At 45.3% G+C, this 16,831-nt stretch overlaps 1 protein-coding gene across 4 annotated transcripts in view; it reads right to left on the bottom strand.

Annotated features, from left to right (window-relative positions):
- Positions 1 to 321: 321 nt before the first annotated feature.
- The window catches only part of LOC120955998 (uncharacterized), a 30,481-nt gene continuing 13,971 nt past the window's right edge, over positions 322 to 16,831 (bottom strand). For 2 of the 4 annotated variants that reach the window (XM_040377311.2, XM_040377310.2), the window contains exons 3-5: positions 12,107 to 12,646; positions 8,898 to 9,122; positions 322 to 2,011 (exon numbers count right to left, since the gene is read on the bottom strand). In XM_040377311.2, coding sequence (XP_040233245.2) covers positions 1,819 to 2,011; positions 8,898 to 9,122; positions 12,107 to 12,646 — 958 coding nt within the window. In that variant the 3' untranslated portion in view covers positions 322 to 1,818. Of the gene's footprint in view, positions 2,012 to 8,897; positions 9,123 to 9,755; positions 9,978 to 12,106; positions 12,647 to 16,831 lie in introns of all 4 variants that reach the window. The other 2 variants (XM_040377313.2, XM_040377312.2) reach the window with 2 other exon arrangements.

Raw genomic sequence — 16,831 nt, 5'->3', positions numbered from 1 at the left:
GTGTGTTACCGATTATATCATATCATACGATGCTTGACGATGCAAATTCCATTGACCGGTTTATAAATTCTGTAAAAAGTCTTATCTCTAAGTCTTTTTAATGCTTTCATGAATAATTCAGTGAATTATTAAATATTGAAAATTGAATATTTATTTACTCTCTTTTATCATAACAGTGTTTATTGTTTCGCCTTGAAATAACGTTGTTTTCTGGAAACGGAGATTTCTAATTGCTTTTGAAGATTGATTATACTTACCTCAAACAACCATTACAAAAGATAATATCCATTTTTTTGCCAGCAGTAAAAAAACGTTCAACAATTATTAGTTTCATTTGATTTTATTATTCTTATAATAATGCAGGACAGTTTATATTGATTGGAACAAGATTATTTGAACAGTTTGCATTTAGGATGTTTCGTATGTGTGTTTGTGCGGTACTATTCTTACCCTCGTCTACTAGTGTTACTTTTACAATAATTGTCTACGGTAGTGCTGGTGGCGCTGTGCTATACATACGCATATAAATATTGCCGTATTTCGTGGGTTTTTCCAACGCGATCCGTTAACGATAAAACAGCATTCAACACGCCCGTCTCAGATGTATACACTTCAATGGTAGTTTTATTTTATAGTTTTGATTCCCTCTCTCGACTTAACCACTTTTTACCTTACTATGTACACCACTAAATTATGCTAACCTCTAATTTTTACACCAAATCAAAGCGTTTCAAGCGTTTGTTTTCACAGATCTTTGCCTAGTCTATGTCTAATATTTACAAACGCGCAAACGGCACGTGAACAGTTCGCTTAGATTGCGTACTACAGTCAGAACTAAATCAGTTGAATAGGTTTTAGTTGATTGTGTGATAGTTTTCTCACAGTTCAATTAAAAAAACACGCCTTTTGTCAACTAAAAAACATAAATTCAATAGTTGGCAGGGTAATGAGTTCAGGCCCTAATGCAACGCTTTAGCTTCCGAACCTCCTTAGTATGTTTGAGTCTCCAAGAATGCCTAGGTCCAAAACCCCTCCTCGGAGCACAATTCAGTTCAGGACTTTCCGTAATAAATACGCACCATTCGCTTACCATCTGGATACGATCGGTTGATTTTGTTTTAAATGAATTTATGTCATGGAATCTATGCGCTTTTCTCGATACGCCTATACGGTCATGCGGAGAAACAGAGCTTACGCAATGCTTATCAAACATTCGCTAATACTTCTACTACTATCAGTAATCTACTTTCTCAGCCTACATTAGGTCAGATCATTCGATGTGGATGTAGATGTATGTGTGTATGCGTGGCTATTTTGATGAATACTCGGTTTACTTTTTAAATAGTCACACGATCACGATCACGCCTTACCAACTCTAATCCTTACATCCTAGCCCGATTTGTTTTATCACCGCGTTTGTTTTTCTGTCACTTATTGCTGTTGTGTTTGTATGTTTGTGTGTGTGTTTGCCTTACAAAGCTAATAGGAATCCGTTGGAACTCACATGCACAAGCCCTGGTGCCACGTATTTGCAGCCATTAGAGCAAGGAGAAGAGAACGCGCGTTCAACTCAACAACAAGCAAGCTGCAAATGGTGCGACCCCAGGCGCGAGTTTTTAAGATGTTTTTTTTTTCAAATGGACAAAACGGTAGCAATAAATAAGGTAATCTGTACACAATAAATAACATTTTGGTAAACGGGGGGATATGGGATGCCCCAGCGAGTTAGCGAGCAACCCTGCCCAACAAAACCACGTGGCAGATGCGATGCACTAATAACTAAAATCTCATGTTTACAGGTTTTGCACACGGTTGCCCTTAAAACTTTCGATTGTGCCGCAGTACCGCCCGTTTCCGGCGGCCCTTGCGCTCGCAGGTGCCCCACCAGGACTTTTTCGTGCAAACCGTTTCCGGCTTGAAGACGAAACACTTCATCTGCATCACGTTGAAGAACAGCTTCCCGACCAGGTTGGCGTCCTTGGAGTCGGCCAGCTTCAGGCAGGTGCGGAATCTGCAAACAAGTAGAGGTAAAGAGAAGGTAAAATATAAGTTATTATTAATGTTTTTGAAAAGATTTTTTAGCTAGTAAAACAGTAATCAATCCCAGAAAAAGAGGAAAAAATACAAAAAGAAAGAGAAAGCAGTACAATTGGGCACACAAGAGAGACTGATTTCGGTGACTGGTGACTAGCTGCAATAAAAATGAAATAGAAACAAACAAAAAGGAAACAAATTAAACAGTTCAACACAGAAAAAAAGCAACCAGAAATTCCCTAATCCTCCCTGCTCTCGCAGTACGGATCGAAATCTTCGTGTGTCGTAAAAATCTAATCACTTTATTGCACATGTCTCCAGCTCTAGGAGAGAGCTTGGACATGCATCGCTGATCGTACGACCCTTTTGGAATGTAAACTGATGTCTTCTTTCGGGGTTCGTAGATCTTTTGAGATGATTTCGAAGCAATAGACGTCGCCAATCTCAAGACGAAACACGACGACGGCAGGAGCAATAAAGATTACAATCTTCGATATTGGCTTTATTTTTTGGTTCGAAAAAGTGTTGATCACTTGTGACGTGTCGTTTGCTAACATTTCCCGATGCGTCGGCTACACAAAAACGATGAAGGCGATGATGAACAACACGAAATATGGGGCGAAATCTAATTTCTTAAACGGATTATCGTTCTAAAAACGATGCTTATCTTATCGATGAGAGAACATCTCGATGCATCCCAGAGAGGGTGTCCGTTGGAATGGATAATAGTTTTACGGTGAATGATTCACGGGGAATATTATTCTTTTAATCTCTTGGATGGCATTTTTTTGCGTTTCAGATCAGAACAATCGATAGAAAAGAGAAGGACAATTGAAAACGCTTCATAAATTGTGGAAACTTTACACCTTAGTGTGGACTCTTTTTTTGACTGTCCTTCTACCAAGAACATCGGAATAAGCGAATCTCGGCGTGGAGATGGGCGATCAAAGTTCTCAAGTAAATCACCACCAGGACGACCGTTCGGCAATGCATTGCGCAATTGCGATTTTATGATTCAACCAGCCTGCCGAACGCATAAAACTGCCATTAGCACTCATTGGGCTGTGGTGCGCCATTCGCTACCGGAAGTGGCCCCGGAACGCTACCAAAAAGGGACACACAAAATTACGACCAAACCTTGAGTCTTCCTAGAGTCTAGCGGGAAGGGCGATTTAATCGCGAAAATCGCCAAACGCACATGCAGCAATTAACAGAGCATCATCGCGCGTGTCCTGCAAGAGCGTCATTAAGACGAACGGCGTACGGCGTCGAACACGAGATCGAAAACCAAGAAGGGGGGAACACACATTTGGCATTGATTTGTGTTGGCCAAGAGCTGCTAGCGTGCCGCGGACATATAGGACACACTGTCTGTTGACTCATTAGCCTTTTTTGTTGTTTTCATTGTAGTGGATTTTGGTGGTGTCGGAATGATGCTGTCCGGAATAGTGGACTACCCGAACGGTGTCGTAATTCAACTTGACCTCCGATCCTGCTCTGAAGTCAACCGCGTGAAGGAACAAACCAACTCCAAACAGACGCACCAAACACCAAACCTTCCTGCGAAAAGTGGGGTTACTGTGGAAGGTGCTCTGCTGGTGACATTTTTATAGCAGAAAGACAACTCAAATGTCCTCGCTACGTTCACCTGCCGAACCTACACACACGAAAAAGGATGCACCGTTTTACGGTTCCCTTTTTTCCTCCGGTCGAGACGTGTAGCAAGCGGTAAGGAGTGTTACATGCTGTTTTAGAAAATCCAATGTGCAATTCTTTTGCGTTGCTCTGGTCTTACCCTGCGAAAGGGCTTGCTTTTTTACAATACCTATCCCTAAAGAGCAAAAAGAAAGACATTCAGAGTAACAAAAGGACGAAAACTTCCTCCCATTTTGCTCTCACTTTTGTCGGCAAGATGCTGTCTGCTGCTGCTGCTACTGCTGCACATCAGTCTTCACACACAGAGGAGTGTGTCTCGTGCTACACAAAGTCTGCTTACTAAAACGCCCACCGATACGAAGACAAACCCATCATCCACCTGCATCGGTTTGTAAAGTTTGTGATTTTAATTAAGATCCTGCACCGCAACCCGGGAGAGGGGTTTTTTTAAAGAACGGAGCGGAAGTCGCGAAAAATGATGCAACCATTTAGCGGCGCACTTGAGCCGAGTGGATAAGCGTGCTGTTGATTGAATGACTTTTAACCGGAGATGATTTGTTGCCTTGCTTTGCGGTGTCTTGAGGTGAAATAATTGATGTTTGCTAACATAAACTGTACCAGTGGTTGGACCTGTGTTGATCAAATGCACTTGAGCGGGTTGTGGCGTCACTTTCGCAACAAGAAGAGCTTGCAACTTGGCGGTGTGGCCCTATCTTTTGATCGGGAACATTTATTGCCGCTTGAATGGAGCCATTGTCGAGTGGCTAAATGGTACAGTTTTGAAGGCAAGCTTTTGTTTAAATTTGTGTCTGTAATTTAGTAGATTCAGTGTCGCATTTTAGAGTAAAAATTCAAAAAATTCTCTTCGGATATGAGCTCCTGAAATGTTCTCACACATTCAGCAATCAAGAAGACGGCGCTAGTAGGCAAATCAAGCTCCAGTTTAACAATCCAGCCCGTTGTTTGTCTTATCTACACCGTTGCCTTTTACCGTCGTCTGTTTTCAATTTTAACGTTTTCGTTCCCAAAACCGTTCCACAAAGCCCTGGAATACAATCAATCAAACACATCGGACCAGAAGAAGGGCACCCTCTCGTCGTCGTCGATATGCAACGCTTAATAGAATATGACAAATTTATCTATGATCTAGCGCGACCGCAAGGGTGGCACCATCGCTCGGGCCAGCTGGTATCGACGGTTTGGAATTACCCTTAACATGCTTGGTACTCGAGAGAGTAAGGCAAACCCAATCCCCCGTGCCCACTCGCACTTTGAAGTGCGCCAGGCCAACGAAGGGGCCAGGTCAGCCAAGAGGCGGCAGCGATTGGTTCGGAAATCAATGACAGATGTCCACTTTTCAGCCCTTTGCGGCTGAATTCGCTTCGGGTGCTGTACGAGACCTCTGCCTCTTCCTCGTACGTGTTTCCTTGCCAATCTAGCCAAATTACCGGAAACAGTAGCGGCAACAACAACGGCGTCGTGGCGGGAGGATGGATCTAGAGCAAACGAAACGAACCGCTTCCAACTGCGGAAGAATGGTGGGATGGTTCGACTTATAGGAAGAGGGAGGACCCATCTTAACTGCTTCTGAGAGCCGGCTCGAGTGGTATCACTTTCTTGCACGCGCTTTCGCTGGCTTTCACACCTCCCGATGCCATGGGCATGGAGTCGTTTATTCTAGGCCTACCACTGGCGGAACGAATCTGCCCTCAAAGCAATGAACAAACAAAAAAAAAGGTTGAAACCTTCCTGAAAAGGTGCTAGTGGCCGTATTTATGCGAAACCATAAATTGCAGACACAATGGTGACTGGCGTGGCGTGTGTCTTTACGTCCCAGGGAAGGTTGGGATGTGAAGCCTGAAAACCGTGTTTGCCGGGCAAGCGACACTGCGCATTTTGTCGTACGAGCAGCCGGTGAGCTCTTCAATCGAAATACCCAAAGACCAAGACTAACAGATGATGGATGCACACGGAAAGAATCAATGCTTTCGTCCCCGCACGCCAGCTCATACTTTCATCATGAGCAGGTTTTACTTGATATGTTTCGGTGCCCGGGCAAGCCCGAGATACGATCATGACAATTAATTCCCACTCTTGTTCAATTTGTACGTCTACGTTGATAAAAATCTTCACCCATAGCAGTGCTCCAACAGCACATGTTCTATGTTCTAGGATGCTCTCCCCAATCCCACTCCAACAGAACAAATCGGTTCCGAATTCCAACGACCAATGACATTTCTTACTTTCATTCATTTCTTCCACCTCCTCTAGCTCGATATCATATTGCTGCCGCTGATATATCTGCGTCTTTCGTCTTTGAAGCTCACGGCACATAATTGCTTCATTACAGGACTAACTCTTTTTTCCCCCGTGTCTTCTAGGTGTGTTGACCCTATCCCAAGCGAGCCATTAAGCAAGAGCGGACGTAATGGTCAAGCAATAGAGAACATATTTTGTATCCTAAATCTCTCCTGGTAAGATATTCTTAACCGGATCTCCACAGCAGAACGCCTGCCTAGCTTCAAGTGCCCATGAATTGATTGGTCCGTAAATTAATAACGTGTGTTGTGGAGGTTTTTTCTCTTATGCTTGCTGTTGGTAGAAGAGATTCGGTGTGGCATATGCGGCATGAAAAATTGCTCGTAATAGTAACCCACATCTGGACGACGCGTACGTTATCGACAAATTAATAACTACTGCTTTATCTTTAACAGCGAGCAGCATCACAGGAAGATTATTTCTAAGCGTGGTTTAACAACTACAAGAGATTTCAACGACAAACTTATTGATTGGGAGGTACCATTGAGCGAAGTACACTGACCTTAGATACCTTCATTAAAGCTATCCTTCCCTCTAGGTACTGCCAGCCATACTCCAGACAAAGTTATCATAATTTATCAGCGCTTTCGACAAACAATCAACAGCACAAGCATCTCATTTCCCGTTGGGGTGATCTTTTTCGAAACGATTTCATTCACCATTGCATCACTCATCTGCCAACGACTTTAAAATGGATCTGCTGAAAGCGCACTGTAGGCTTATGCCGACGCCGTTGCTTCTCGCATCCTGGCGGACATTCTCACCGAGCTCGGTCGGCAAAGGTTACCACCTACCAGGCTGCCGCGCGGCGGCGGATTCTTGTTACTCTATTTAGTCAATCAATTCTCGAGACCTGACCCCTTCTCGCACACGAAACTCAAACCAATCCCTGTCCCTGTCCGACCCCTGGTGCAATCGGAGCAAATGGCGCCTTCCTCACGGCAGGGGTTTTGGGGGAATCGAACAATAACTAAGACTAGCGTCAGCATTAAAGCATTGTGAAGCGTGGTGCGTTACCAAGAACGCACACAGCCTTTGACCACTTAGTTTCATGGTTTTCTTTTTATTCCTCGCTGTTCGTGGATATTCGTCCGGTGGGCTTTTGAGAATGGGTGTGAACAAGGGAGAACAGGGCACGCATCATTAAAACTGGTCGTGGAAGTCCTTTTTTTCTTTTTTTTCTTTTTCCTTCGAAAGATGCCTGACCCTTCGAGGTTAGGAAGCCTAAACAAACATGTAGAGTTCATAAAAACCAGAAGAAATTGTAGCATTCACGCTGCAAAGAAGTTAAAATCAAAGGAATCAATAGTAGCAGCTCGATGGTGAATAGGAACATGTGGAACATACTGCTGGGGGCCATTTTATTCTACCTGGCCCGGAGTAACGAGATCTTCTTAGGAAGATAAAGGAAGCATTCTTTTCGCTTCGCTCTGGAAGGCTATTGAGTAAACAAATGCGTGTGAAACTGTGTCAATCTTGCTTAGCGCGATGTGCAATGTTACATATTGACCTAAATCTTTCCACCGCAGAGCGGAGGATGAACTGAACTTCCTACACAAGAGGGTTCGTGATGATGGGTAGCAGAATTCCTTGGGATGCTCTTTTGCTGGAGCATCTTCCCCCTTCAAAGTAAAGATTACGAGCAGAAGGAAGCTACGGCTACGATTAGAACACCATCAAAGGGCGTGTCGTGCCCTTCTACGTACGACTGTGTGTTAATTAGCCAAAATCTGACAGTAATGAGCGATTTAGCTACGCGTTAGGATATTTTTTGTAGACTCATGTTGGTGGTGGAACTTTCCTCATCAAAGAGGCACTTAAAGGAACTCTTTACATGAAGAATGATGCATAAGCCTTTCATTCCATTCCATTGCATACGAAAGGCTCATTCCATTCCATTGCACGGAAGCTTGAATGTAAAATTATTGATCTATGTATTCACACTATTACCTTGGAATATCGCTTTACAACGCGATCGGATCAGTCGCGATTATCAAACCATGTAATTGAGATACGGACATTTTAACTCTGCTCTTCCATCAGGCTAAGCTGTCGAAAATATGATGAAATCCATTAGGGCGTGACGATGGTAGTAACCCTTTTTCGGAACTCCCCAGATATTGATCTCGTTAATATCCCATCAGCATCAATTCAACCCGTCACCGGTCACCGGTCGGCCTTAATATGCACCCGAGCCCAACAAACGCGGACGCGGTATTTGGGTGGGAACAAAATTCTTTCACTCGGAATGCCCGTCCAGACGGTGGCATGTATTTAAATGCTCCAGATCAATCAGACAAGGTATCGGCGTAATCGAATTCCCCTGATGTCTTCGACCGTGGGTGCGTGGAATCTTACGTGCGGCGTGCACAAGTGATGTTTCAATTCAATAAAGCAAGGTCCTACCAACCATCGCGATCGCAACAGTGACGGAAAGGCAAGTCGTTGCAACGATTTGTAAAATCATCGACAGCACCATTCATTATAATCAATTTCGATCACATGAATTCGATCCCGGTTCCCCGTTCGCAGCACAGAATCGCAGTGAGGTCGTTTCGCTACCCGACCACAATTGCCGTGTGAGGTGCAGGAGAAAGGTTATTAATCATTATGGTACGCTTGTTTTCGCCTTCTTTCGTATTCTTTCGTAGGTGCCTCGCCGCGGGACCAGAAGCTCCGAACAGCCGAACAAGGGTCCGCCCCAATATTGTGCAGCGGACAAGATAATACCCACGCTGGGTGCAATATTAATATCCTACCACCGGCTTGTAAACTGAAGACTTGTGAAGGCTGTAAAATAATGGCACATAATAACACACGCAGAGAGAGAGAGCAACAACACAGGAGGGAGAGCTCGGTACCGATTCGGCCGGTACGGCAGTAGTTACCTCTCGTCGCACCCGCAGTGCATCAGCGTGCCGACGCGCCAGTTGAACAGGTTGTACTTCGTCTCGAAGCCCAGGATCCAGAACGGGCAGGATAGGTCGTGCTGGCGGCAGCACCGATCGGCCTTGGAGTAGCCGCCCATGTCGACGTAGTTACGGGCACTCCAGCCCTTGCCGCACCATTTCGTGCCCGGGACGCGCATCATGCTGGACAGATCGCGGCGCTGTCTGGAGGTTTTGGAATATTTGATAATGACTTATGGGTAAGTGCTGTTTGCTTGTTTTGGTAAAACGTGGCTCTTGGTGGTATATGGAGGGTTTTGATTTCGAGATTGGAGTTTTAGGTAAAGGAAATAAAGGAAATAGAAGGAAACACCAGACCGTCCTTTCTCTTCTTGCAGGGACGGTAAAGAGAGAAAGGACAGTACTGAAAAGAAGGATCATCAGGAAAATCAGGTACTTATGCACCGCGACCTAACATCGCCTGGAAGATATCGAGTTTTTTTGGGGTGAAACTTGCTTGAGCTAATTTGCACAACGTTTCGAACTCTCGTATTAGCATGATTACATCAACCTTAAAGACCATCACCATCACACTCTTCTCAAACGCCTTAGGCTTACCTGGTTCAGATATGATTCTGCAAACACTCCAGCACTTTTTCGCGCACTGGATACCTCACACGGGATGGATTTGGAAGACCTCTTCGAAGCAGAATCGTACCTAAAACATCAGTCTTGCTTGTGCCTACTTCGTACTCTTACTCTTTCTGTCATGTGTCGAGCTTAAACCCCATAAAACTCATACGGTTGCCTTGTAAAAAGACCTCCGTTTCCCCCGTCGTGTTCAGCGCCAAAACTAACCTCGAATCGCAGGCACAGTGGCTGATCGTGAACGGCCGGATATTGAACGTCTGAAAGTTGGTGCTCATCGGCGGTATCATGTACTTGCAATGGTCGTGCGTCCGGCAGCACATGTCCGCCCGGGATGCGCCACCCAGCTGCCGATACTCGGAAGCCGAATGGCCCTTGCCGCACCATTTCGTGTTGGGCGACAGAAACCAATCGGAAATGGCACGCTTGTGCCTGACGATCATACGGCGCGTACGGTGGTAAGTTTAAAGTTCAAATTTGTATGTAGCGCCGGCCGTAATTGAATGAGTTCCATCCGAGAGCAGACAGTGTCAGTGAGTTGGTCAGTCAGTGGAAATAATACACGTTTTGCGCGCACATTCGCAATGAAATAAGAAAACGAAAATAAAATAAAAATACGAAAGTTAATTAACTTGATCGTAAAAAAAACGAAGGTTATTTGCAAATGGGGTAACTAGGTAACTAAAGTGAGTAAAGGTAATAAAAACCAAACACCTCTAGGAACTGAACATGTTAATAGAAGGGTAAAATCATGAATAATGTTTGGAGATTGAAAGGGTTTAGTACCTCAGCCAAAGAAAGTTAGAAGTTGTTAGTAAAATGATTTGCATTTTTCTGTTTGGTCATGCAAAATGTATTATTTTGTTTGATTCACCATTTTGTTTTGCTGTTGTTTTCAAACTAGTTATTATATTCTTCCTTAAAACCGTGTTTAATTATTTTTGATTGCCTATTTATTATTATTCATTGAATTTTCCTGTTTGTTTGTTAACTTCTCTAAGATTTATACATTTCTTTTATCGTACTTTTGATTTAGTTAAAGCTTTATTCTCATCCATGATTAGATATGGAATTATAAATGGTTTTGTTTTGCTTGCATTTATTTAAATGAAATTCGTTAAAGAGTTATACTAAAAGTAAAACAAGAATACTGCTTTGTTAAAGTTAATGATTTAAAAAAAATCTTTCTTCTTCAAATTAACTGTTAAAGCTTTTAGTTTGCATTCCATTGAAAACAAAAATGCAACATCAAACAGACCCTATTCCATGTTTTTTGTCAACACCGGAAGACAAAAAGAAAACTTCCCGATTCGATCGCACCGATTGGCTGGTAGAGCAACGGTACCAAACATCCCACAACCTGTTGCTCAACGATCGATGATTAATCGTGCGCCGGGTATTGCACCCGTCGCACCAAAACACAAAAACCACCTGACAATCTTTCGTCATCATCGTTCATCATCAAACTCATCGCTGCCAAGTAGTTGCGGTCACTCAATCTTCGCTTCATCATCTGCTTTACCGTTTCGTTTCAGTGATGCGCGAACCAACAAAATTCCACCCGAGACGGGCGAAAGCGGTGAGAGAAGATGAAAATAAACCACTCCTGCACCACCGCCGCGGTGTCCGTCCGTACCAAATCCAAAAGTCAACACTGAGCCGTTTCTCAGGGCTCCCCTGATTTATGGGCAAACCCGTCACGACCCGGAATATATGCATCGCTGGCTGGCTGGTCCCGTCGCTGCAACACAGCACACCCGTGCGATGCGACAACGGGTAAAACGACGTGCAACAGAAAGTGAAACGCCGATTTGCCGATTTGCTTCCCTGTTTGTACAGCTTTGGCAATAGAAGCGCAGAACTCCTCGTACAAGCTTCCGGGGTCGTACGGAAGAGGTGGACCTGCTCGTAGTCTCCTACTCGTACGCTTCGGTCGCACACCATCATTGCCTATTGCTTGCTAGGAGTTTCAGTGATAATGTCCTTCCTTCAGCTCGCAACTTCCAACGGCAAACGAAGGTGGGTTTTGGGTTAGTAAAAATGACCAGCAAAAAGCAGGTCAGCACGGGTGTGTTATAAGGTTCATGCTACCAACTAGGGGTGACTTGAATGAACGTCAAGCAGCGAACTTGAATGATGGTTTGAGGACGGATGAAGGGTGTGTGTGTTTTGAATGTTGACCCGCGGTTTTGTTTTTGCAATGACATTGATCCAAAACTTCCAAAATTGGACTCTATGAAGGAGGCGGGAAGGTTTTTGCGAAAAAGAAGTCACGATGGAATGTGGTTGCCCTTAGGCGTGTAGTGCGTGGTGTGGCTGTGAGGTCTACAGAACCCCCACGGAGTTGCTTTTGGAGTTGGTGCATGCTAAAAGGGAACTCGAACGGTGCGCTATATACCGATGTGGTGGGTGCATGAGAGTGCTGGTGGTGGGTGAATAGGAGGAAGGGGGTGATTTCCCGTGCAACGAATGGGAGGTTTTTGTTAGTTAGGAGCCAACCGGTAGTGAGGGAATGCAAGGATATCCGTGTGTTTGAACATAATGTCCCGCAGGGTTATTACCTCTGCAACTTCTCGTTCGCTATCCGCTTGTGCTCGGGATCGGCACTCCGCAGACCGGTGGCAATCTCCTTCAGCTGCATGTGCCGCACGTTGCACCGCTGCTTCAGCTGCGGGAAGTTGAGCTGCTCCAGCAGCTCGGCCGGTATGTCGGCAACGGCGCGGAGCGGAATGTACGTGAGGTTGCGCATGCCGAACGCATCGATGGTCTGCTGGGCGGCCGGTACGCCGGCCGGAAACTCGTACACATTGTACTGCAGCTCCTCCATCTCGGGCGTAACGATGTCATGCTCGAGATACTGCCGGAAGTCATGGATGGACACTAGCGAGGCACGGTCCACTGTCTGGGGGCCGCCCTGGGCCGAGCTAAAGTTGCGTGCCCGTGCCTGGGCAAACTCGGCGAAGAAGCGGTCCCGAAACTGATGCAACATATCGCGCTGCCGAACGTACTCGCAGTCCATCATTTGACCTTCGCTGTTGTAGATGATCTGCATCAGGTACTTGTGGGTAGCCATTTGCCAGAGACTGAGCGTTTTGTTGGAGCTGTTGAAGTAAGGAAAAAAACGTAAAACATCTCATTAGTATGATTGCTTATGTTGTTTTGCTTTCGTTTGTTTACAGACAGTGTGTGTGTGTGTTTGAAGGCACCGTACCAACCGTGAAGCACACCCTTGATAACCTCTGCTGGGTGCTTCTTCGTATCGCTCCAACCGCTACTGGACCGAACTGGAATAATGGATCGAATTCGCGAACGATCGTTGCGTTTAATAGGCGAAAGTTCACGAACATTCTTCGCCTAGGTCCAGTCAGCCAGAACCAGCCAGAACCGCTATCATCGCAGTGCGTATTGCTCAAAGCGAGCTAACAACAATCATCATCGTCATGTACATGCGCTCTGCCCACGGTGACCTACTTTAGCTGACCCGTTCGGTAATGTTTCTGATGCCAAGTTTTTTTTTGTCTCTCTTGGCTTTCATTCTAGAGTAAAAAGCGCATCGTACGCCAAACAGCGCGTGATCGATGCAGGCGTGCGCTGGACTTTAAGCCCTCTTTTGCCGATCTACGGTTTGTGTCGATGCGTCGATCACCTCCGCGTGGCGCATGGCGATCATAAATTCGTATCGATCCAACAGCGCTTGTGGCTCGCCGCGTTCCTCATTAGGGCATCGTTTATGTCACGCCAGTCCAACAGTCCCACAGGGACCCACGGGTGGATCGGAATCCAATTAAGGCCCACGGGGCGAAATTCTTCTTCAAGCGCAGACCAAGAAAGGTTAGAATAATTTACAACCATCACAGAGAGAGTAGTGGGCTCGTGCTTTTTTTCCCAGCCGCTCTGATGAGATGCTCCAGAGAGTTTGTTTTATTATCGCGTGGTAGGTTACGATTCTTGTTTTCGGTTTCGATTTAAAGACCAATTCCCCTTTGCTTGGTGCTACCCCCTCAGAGTGTTGACAGTGTGTAAAATTTACAGCCACAAAATGAACGAAACATACTGCTGCCCGCTCGAGGAGCATACCGCAACGAGGTCAGCCCTGTCTGTCCATATAGTTTTGGAGCTGGAGAGTTACCAAATCTCGTAAATTGCATCCATCACTGAAAGCAGAGCGGTCTTCGCCTACGGACCTGAAACCCTCAAAGCGGAGGAAAAATCGAGCAAACATGAGCAAACCGTACTACAGCGAGTAGGACTCAAATCGTCATCCTTTCTCTCTCTTTCTCTCTCTCTCTCTCTCTGCAAGCTGCACGGTTGAGTGCAAGTTTTCATCGCTTCTTTATTGGACCCGATGCGCTTTGATGTGCAAACCGACTCGAAACCTTCTCGAATTGCTTCACGACCCCAATGTGAGTGAGGCGTGCTTTTGGGGTGGAACGGTGTGCAAATTTGGGAAAGTTCCACTTCGTCCACGCACCAAATTGGATCGCACCGAGGCTAACGGACAACCCAAGAACAAAAATGCAAACAAGCAGCTTTGTTTTTTGCACCCACACACAGTGCACGGAAATCAGGCTCGCGTGAAAAAGGTCAATTCGGCAGGAGGTCGTACTTATTATTCCCCCCTTCGGCTAAGACGATTGGCTAATGCCATTGAAAGATTCTAGGATTTTGCTGGATTAAGCAAACCCTCCCCGGTTGTAATGTATGTGCGCTGCTAGCTCCAAGAAAATAGGAACATCAAATTCTTGCCAGAAGATTCTAAATCAAACTCCAAAAATGAAGTGTTAAATATGGCGACTCGGCACCGACGGAGTGCTGCCAACCGCACAACCCTGGTGGGTACTACGGGAAGCAACGCAATGTTTATTTGAATTTGAAAAAACCGCACTTAAAGGGTAACTCGTGTAGAGTATAGACGACGGCCCCGTCGCTCGGGCAGGACAACTTAGCACAAATCCGATTAGGTTGTCCCTTTTTACATTTTAGATGCTTTGGTCGATGCCCAGGTCGATGCAGGACACATCCGTCCGACAAGAACATCCCGCATCCCAAAGAAGTACTGTGTGTGTATGTGTGTGGGCACTGTTTCGCACTCGATTTCCGGCGTCTTGTGGTTGTCGCGAATTGCGGATGTTGAACCCGAAATGCTCTCCCTCCTCCCGCTCGAGAAAAATGTACCGTTTTCGGTTGTGCCTGCAAAACCTTGCCCCGTGGTGGGGTTTGCAATCGCATTAAATTACCTTGAACTCTCCGAAAGGCGCAAAGAAGAAGCGGAGGTACGGCAGTTGCTCAAGCTGTATACCGACCGACCTCTCGGCCATGCGTCATGTGTACGAGAGCGGCGCATACTCTCTCATAACAAAAATAATGCTAACGCTTGCAGGACGCCACGAACTGAACCGCGAAAACACACACACAATAACCAACTGCTTGCCTTGTATGGAAGCGGCATGTGGAGCTGCGCGTGGAACGGGTTGCTGCACGGACCCGCGGACGCTTTTTCGATTGCTCGGAATGCGCCGAGAAAGGTCTCGCGTAAAATTTGTGCTTGCCTAAGCTGAAAATAGTTTGCTGGTTTTGTTTTTTTGCTACGCAAAGGAACTAACCCGCGATAGGGAGGTACCGGACTGTTTTTTTTGTTTGATGTTGTTGTTCAAATCAATATCAGCGAAATTCCGCCTCGTAAATGGTGCGGTGAAGGTTAGGTTTGGCTGTTGCTTTACCCCATCCAGGGGGCTGACTTCATACATCAACCGAGCAACAGATGAAAGATGTGACCGCAAATAGCGAAAGATCCTCGTTTTTTTTTGTTGGCTTACCATAGTTTTGTGGTTTCTTTCAAGAAATAAGATCCAACATCTGTTATTTCCTGTAATATTTCCCAAATATTATTTTCTGGGTTTGCACAACTGCTGGTTGGTTGGTTTTGAATTTCGTCAGCTTTGGAGACTAGAATTCAATTTACCCTTTAGTTTGTACTGACTGGTGCTGCTCACTGATAAGCCTTACGACACTTCTTAAATTTATACTCAACCGTATATACCAGTTTTCCCATTGAAACCTAAACAAGCATCTACCAAGAACCAAAACTTCTAGAACCTCCCAAGATCTAGAATCATTCGGGTCATTGCCGTATATTATGTTTAAGTGTCTATGTCATAAACAATAATTAACTCCCGCCAAGCTCTCAGACTCATCGATTTATTAACATTTACGATCGCAGAACGATCGTTTGAAGTAGATCCTCTCGACTCCAAAATCACTTCGAAGCATCAGAATCGCTCGGTGCTGAGTTGTTCTGTGCACTTCCGCTAATAATAATCAATAATAATCAATGGTTCTCCAACCTTTCCCCATCCAACTAATCCAAATAAACGATTGCCTCTGCCGGATTCTTCGAATGCAGTCGCTGCGAAGTGCATCTTTAAGAATGCTTCCGTTTATTTTTAATTCAATATATATGCACCGCGCTCGGGATGAACATCGGTTTGAAAATAATCAACCAACCAGGGAGCCAGGAAAACGTGCTCCAATCGTCGGTTAACATCACACGTGTCTCTGTGCCCGGCGAGTAAGAGTAGCTCGTGCAACAGTGGCTGGTTGTGACTTACCGTTCCCTGCTCGTTTGTTTTCAAACAATAACTGACACATCGTTCGTGTAGCGGACGAGTGACAATGAAGCAAACGATCATCATCTTGTTTGGGTTTAAAGAATTTTCCAATAATAAGACAAGCCTCTGTCACGGGACGATTAATTTAAAGACGATCGCTCCATAGCTGTCCTTCCTGTCGGCAGGAAAGAAAGGGTCTTGTTTTCATTCTGCCATTTCTTTTCTTTTTGTTAATGATTCGTACAGCATCAGCAGCAGCAGTAGACAAGGCTCCGTTTCCTACTGTGGACATACCTTACAGTGTGCTGCCTGATAGACAACCGAACAGTTCTATGTTGTCCGATGAACGGAATTTCCAAACAACAGCCTCAAACTCCGATACCGTTCTTCAAGATACGGATCGGTATCACTCCATTGTGAAAACGTAGTCGGAATGAAGGAGAAAGTAAAACGTATAAAGAAGAACATTAATGCACTTCAACCTGCTGTAACAGCCACAGCTCACACAGTCACAATTCCCTCCGGCTGTGTCGTGAGCTAGCCGACGTAAATTAAGTAATCGTTTTACCGTCGTCGCACCTCATGCTTCATGCTGGGAGTTCGAGCGGAGCGCGGAGTTAATAAAAATTTAGTGATCAAATTTATTGGATAATCCGTAGCTTAATTGTCCGTCAAAGC

The sequence above is a fragment of the Anopheles coluzzii genome, chromosome 3 (assembly GCF_943734685.1).
Source record: "Anopheles coluzzii chromosome 3, AcolN3, whole genome shotgun sequence".
NCBI lineage: Eukaryota > Metazoa > Arthropoda > Insecta > Diptera > Culicidae > Anopheles > Anopheles coluzzii.
This window is presented reverse-complemented; position numbering and strand designations above follow the sequence as displayed.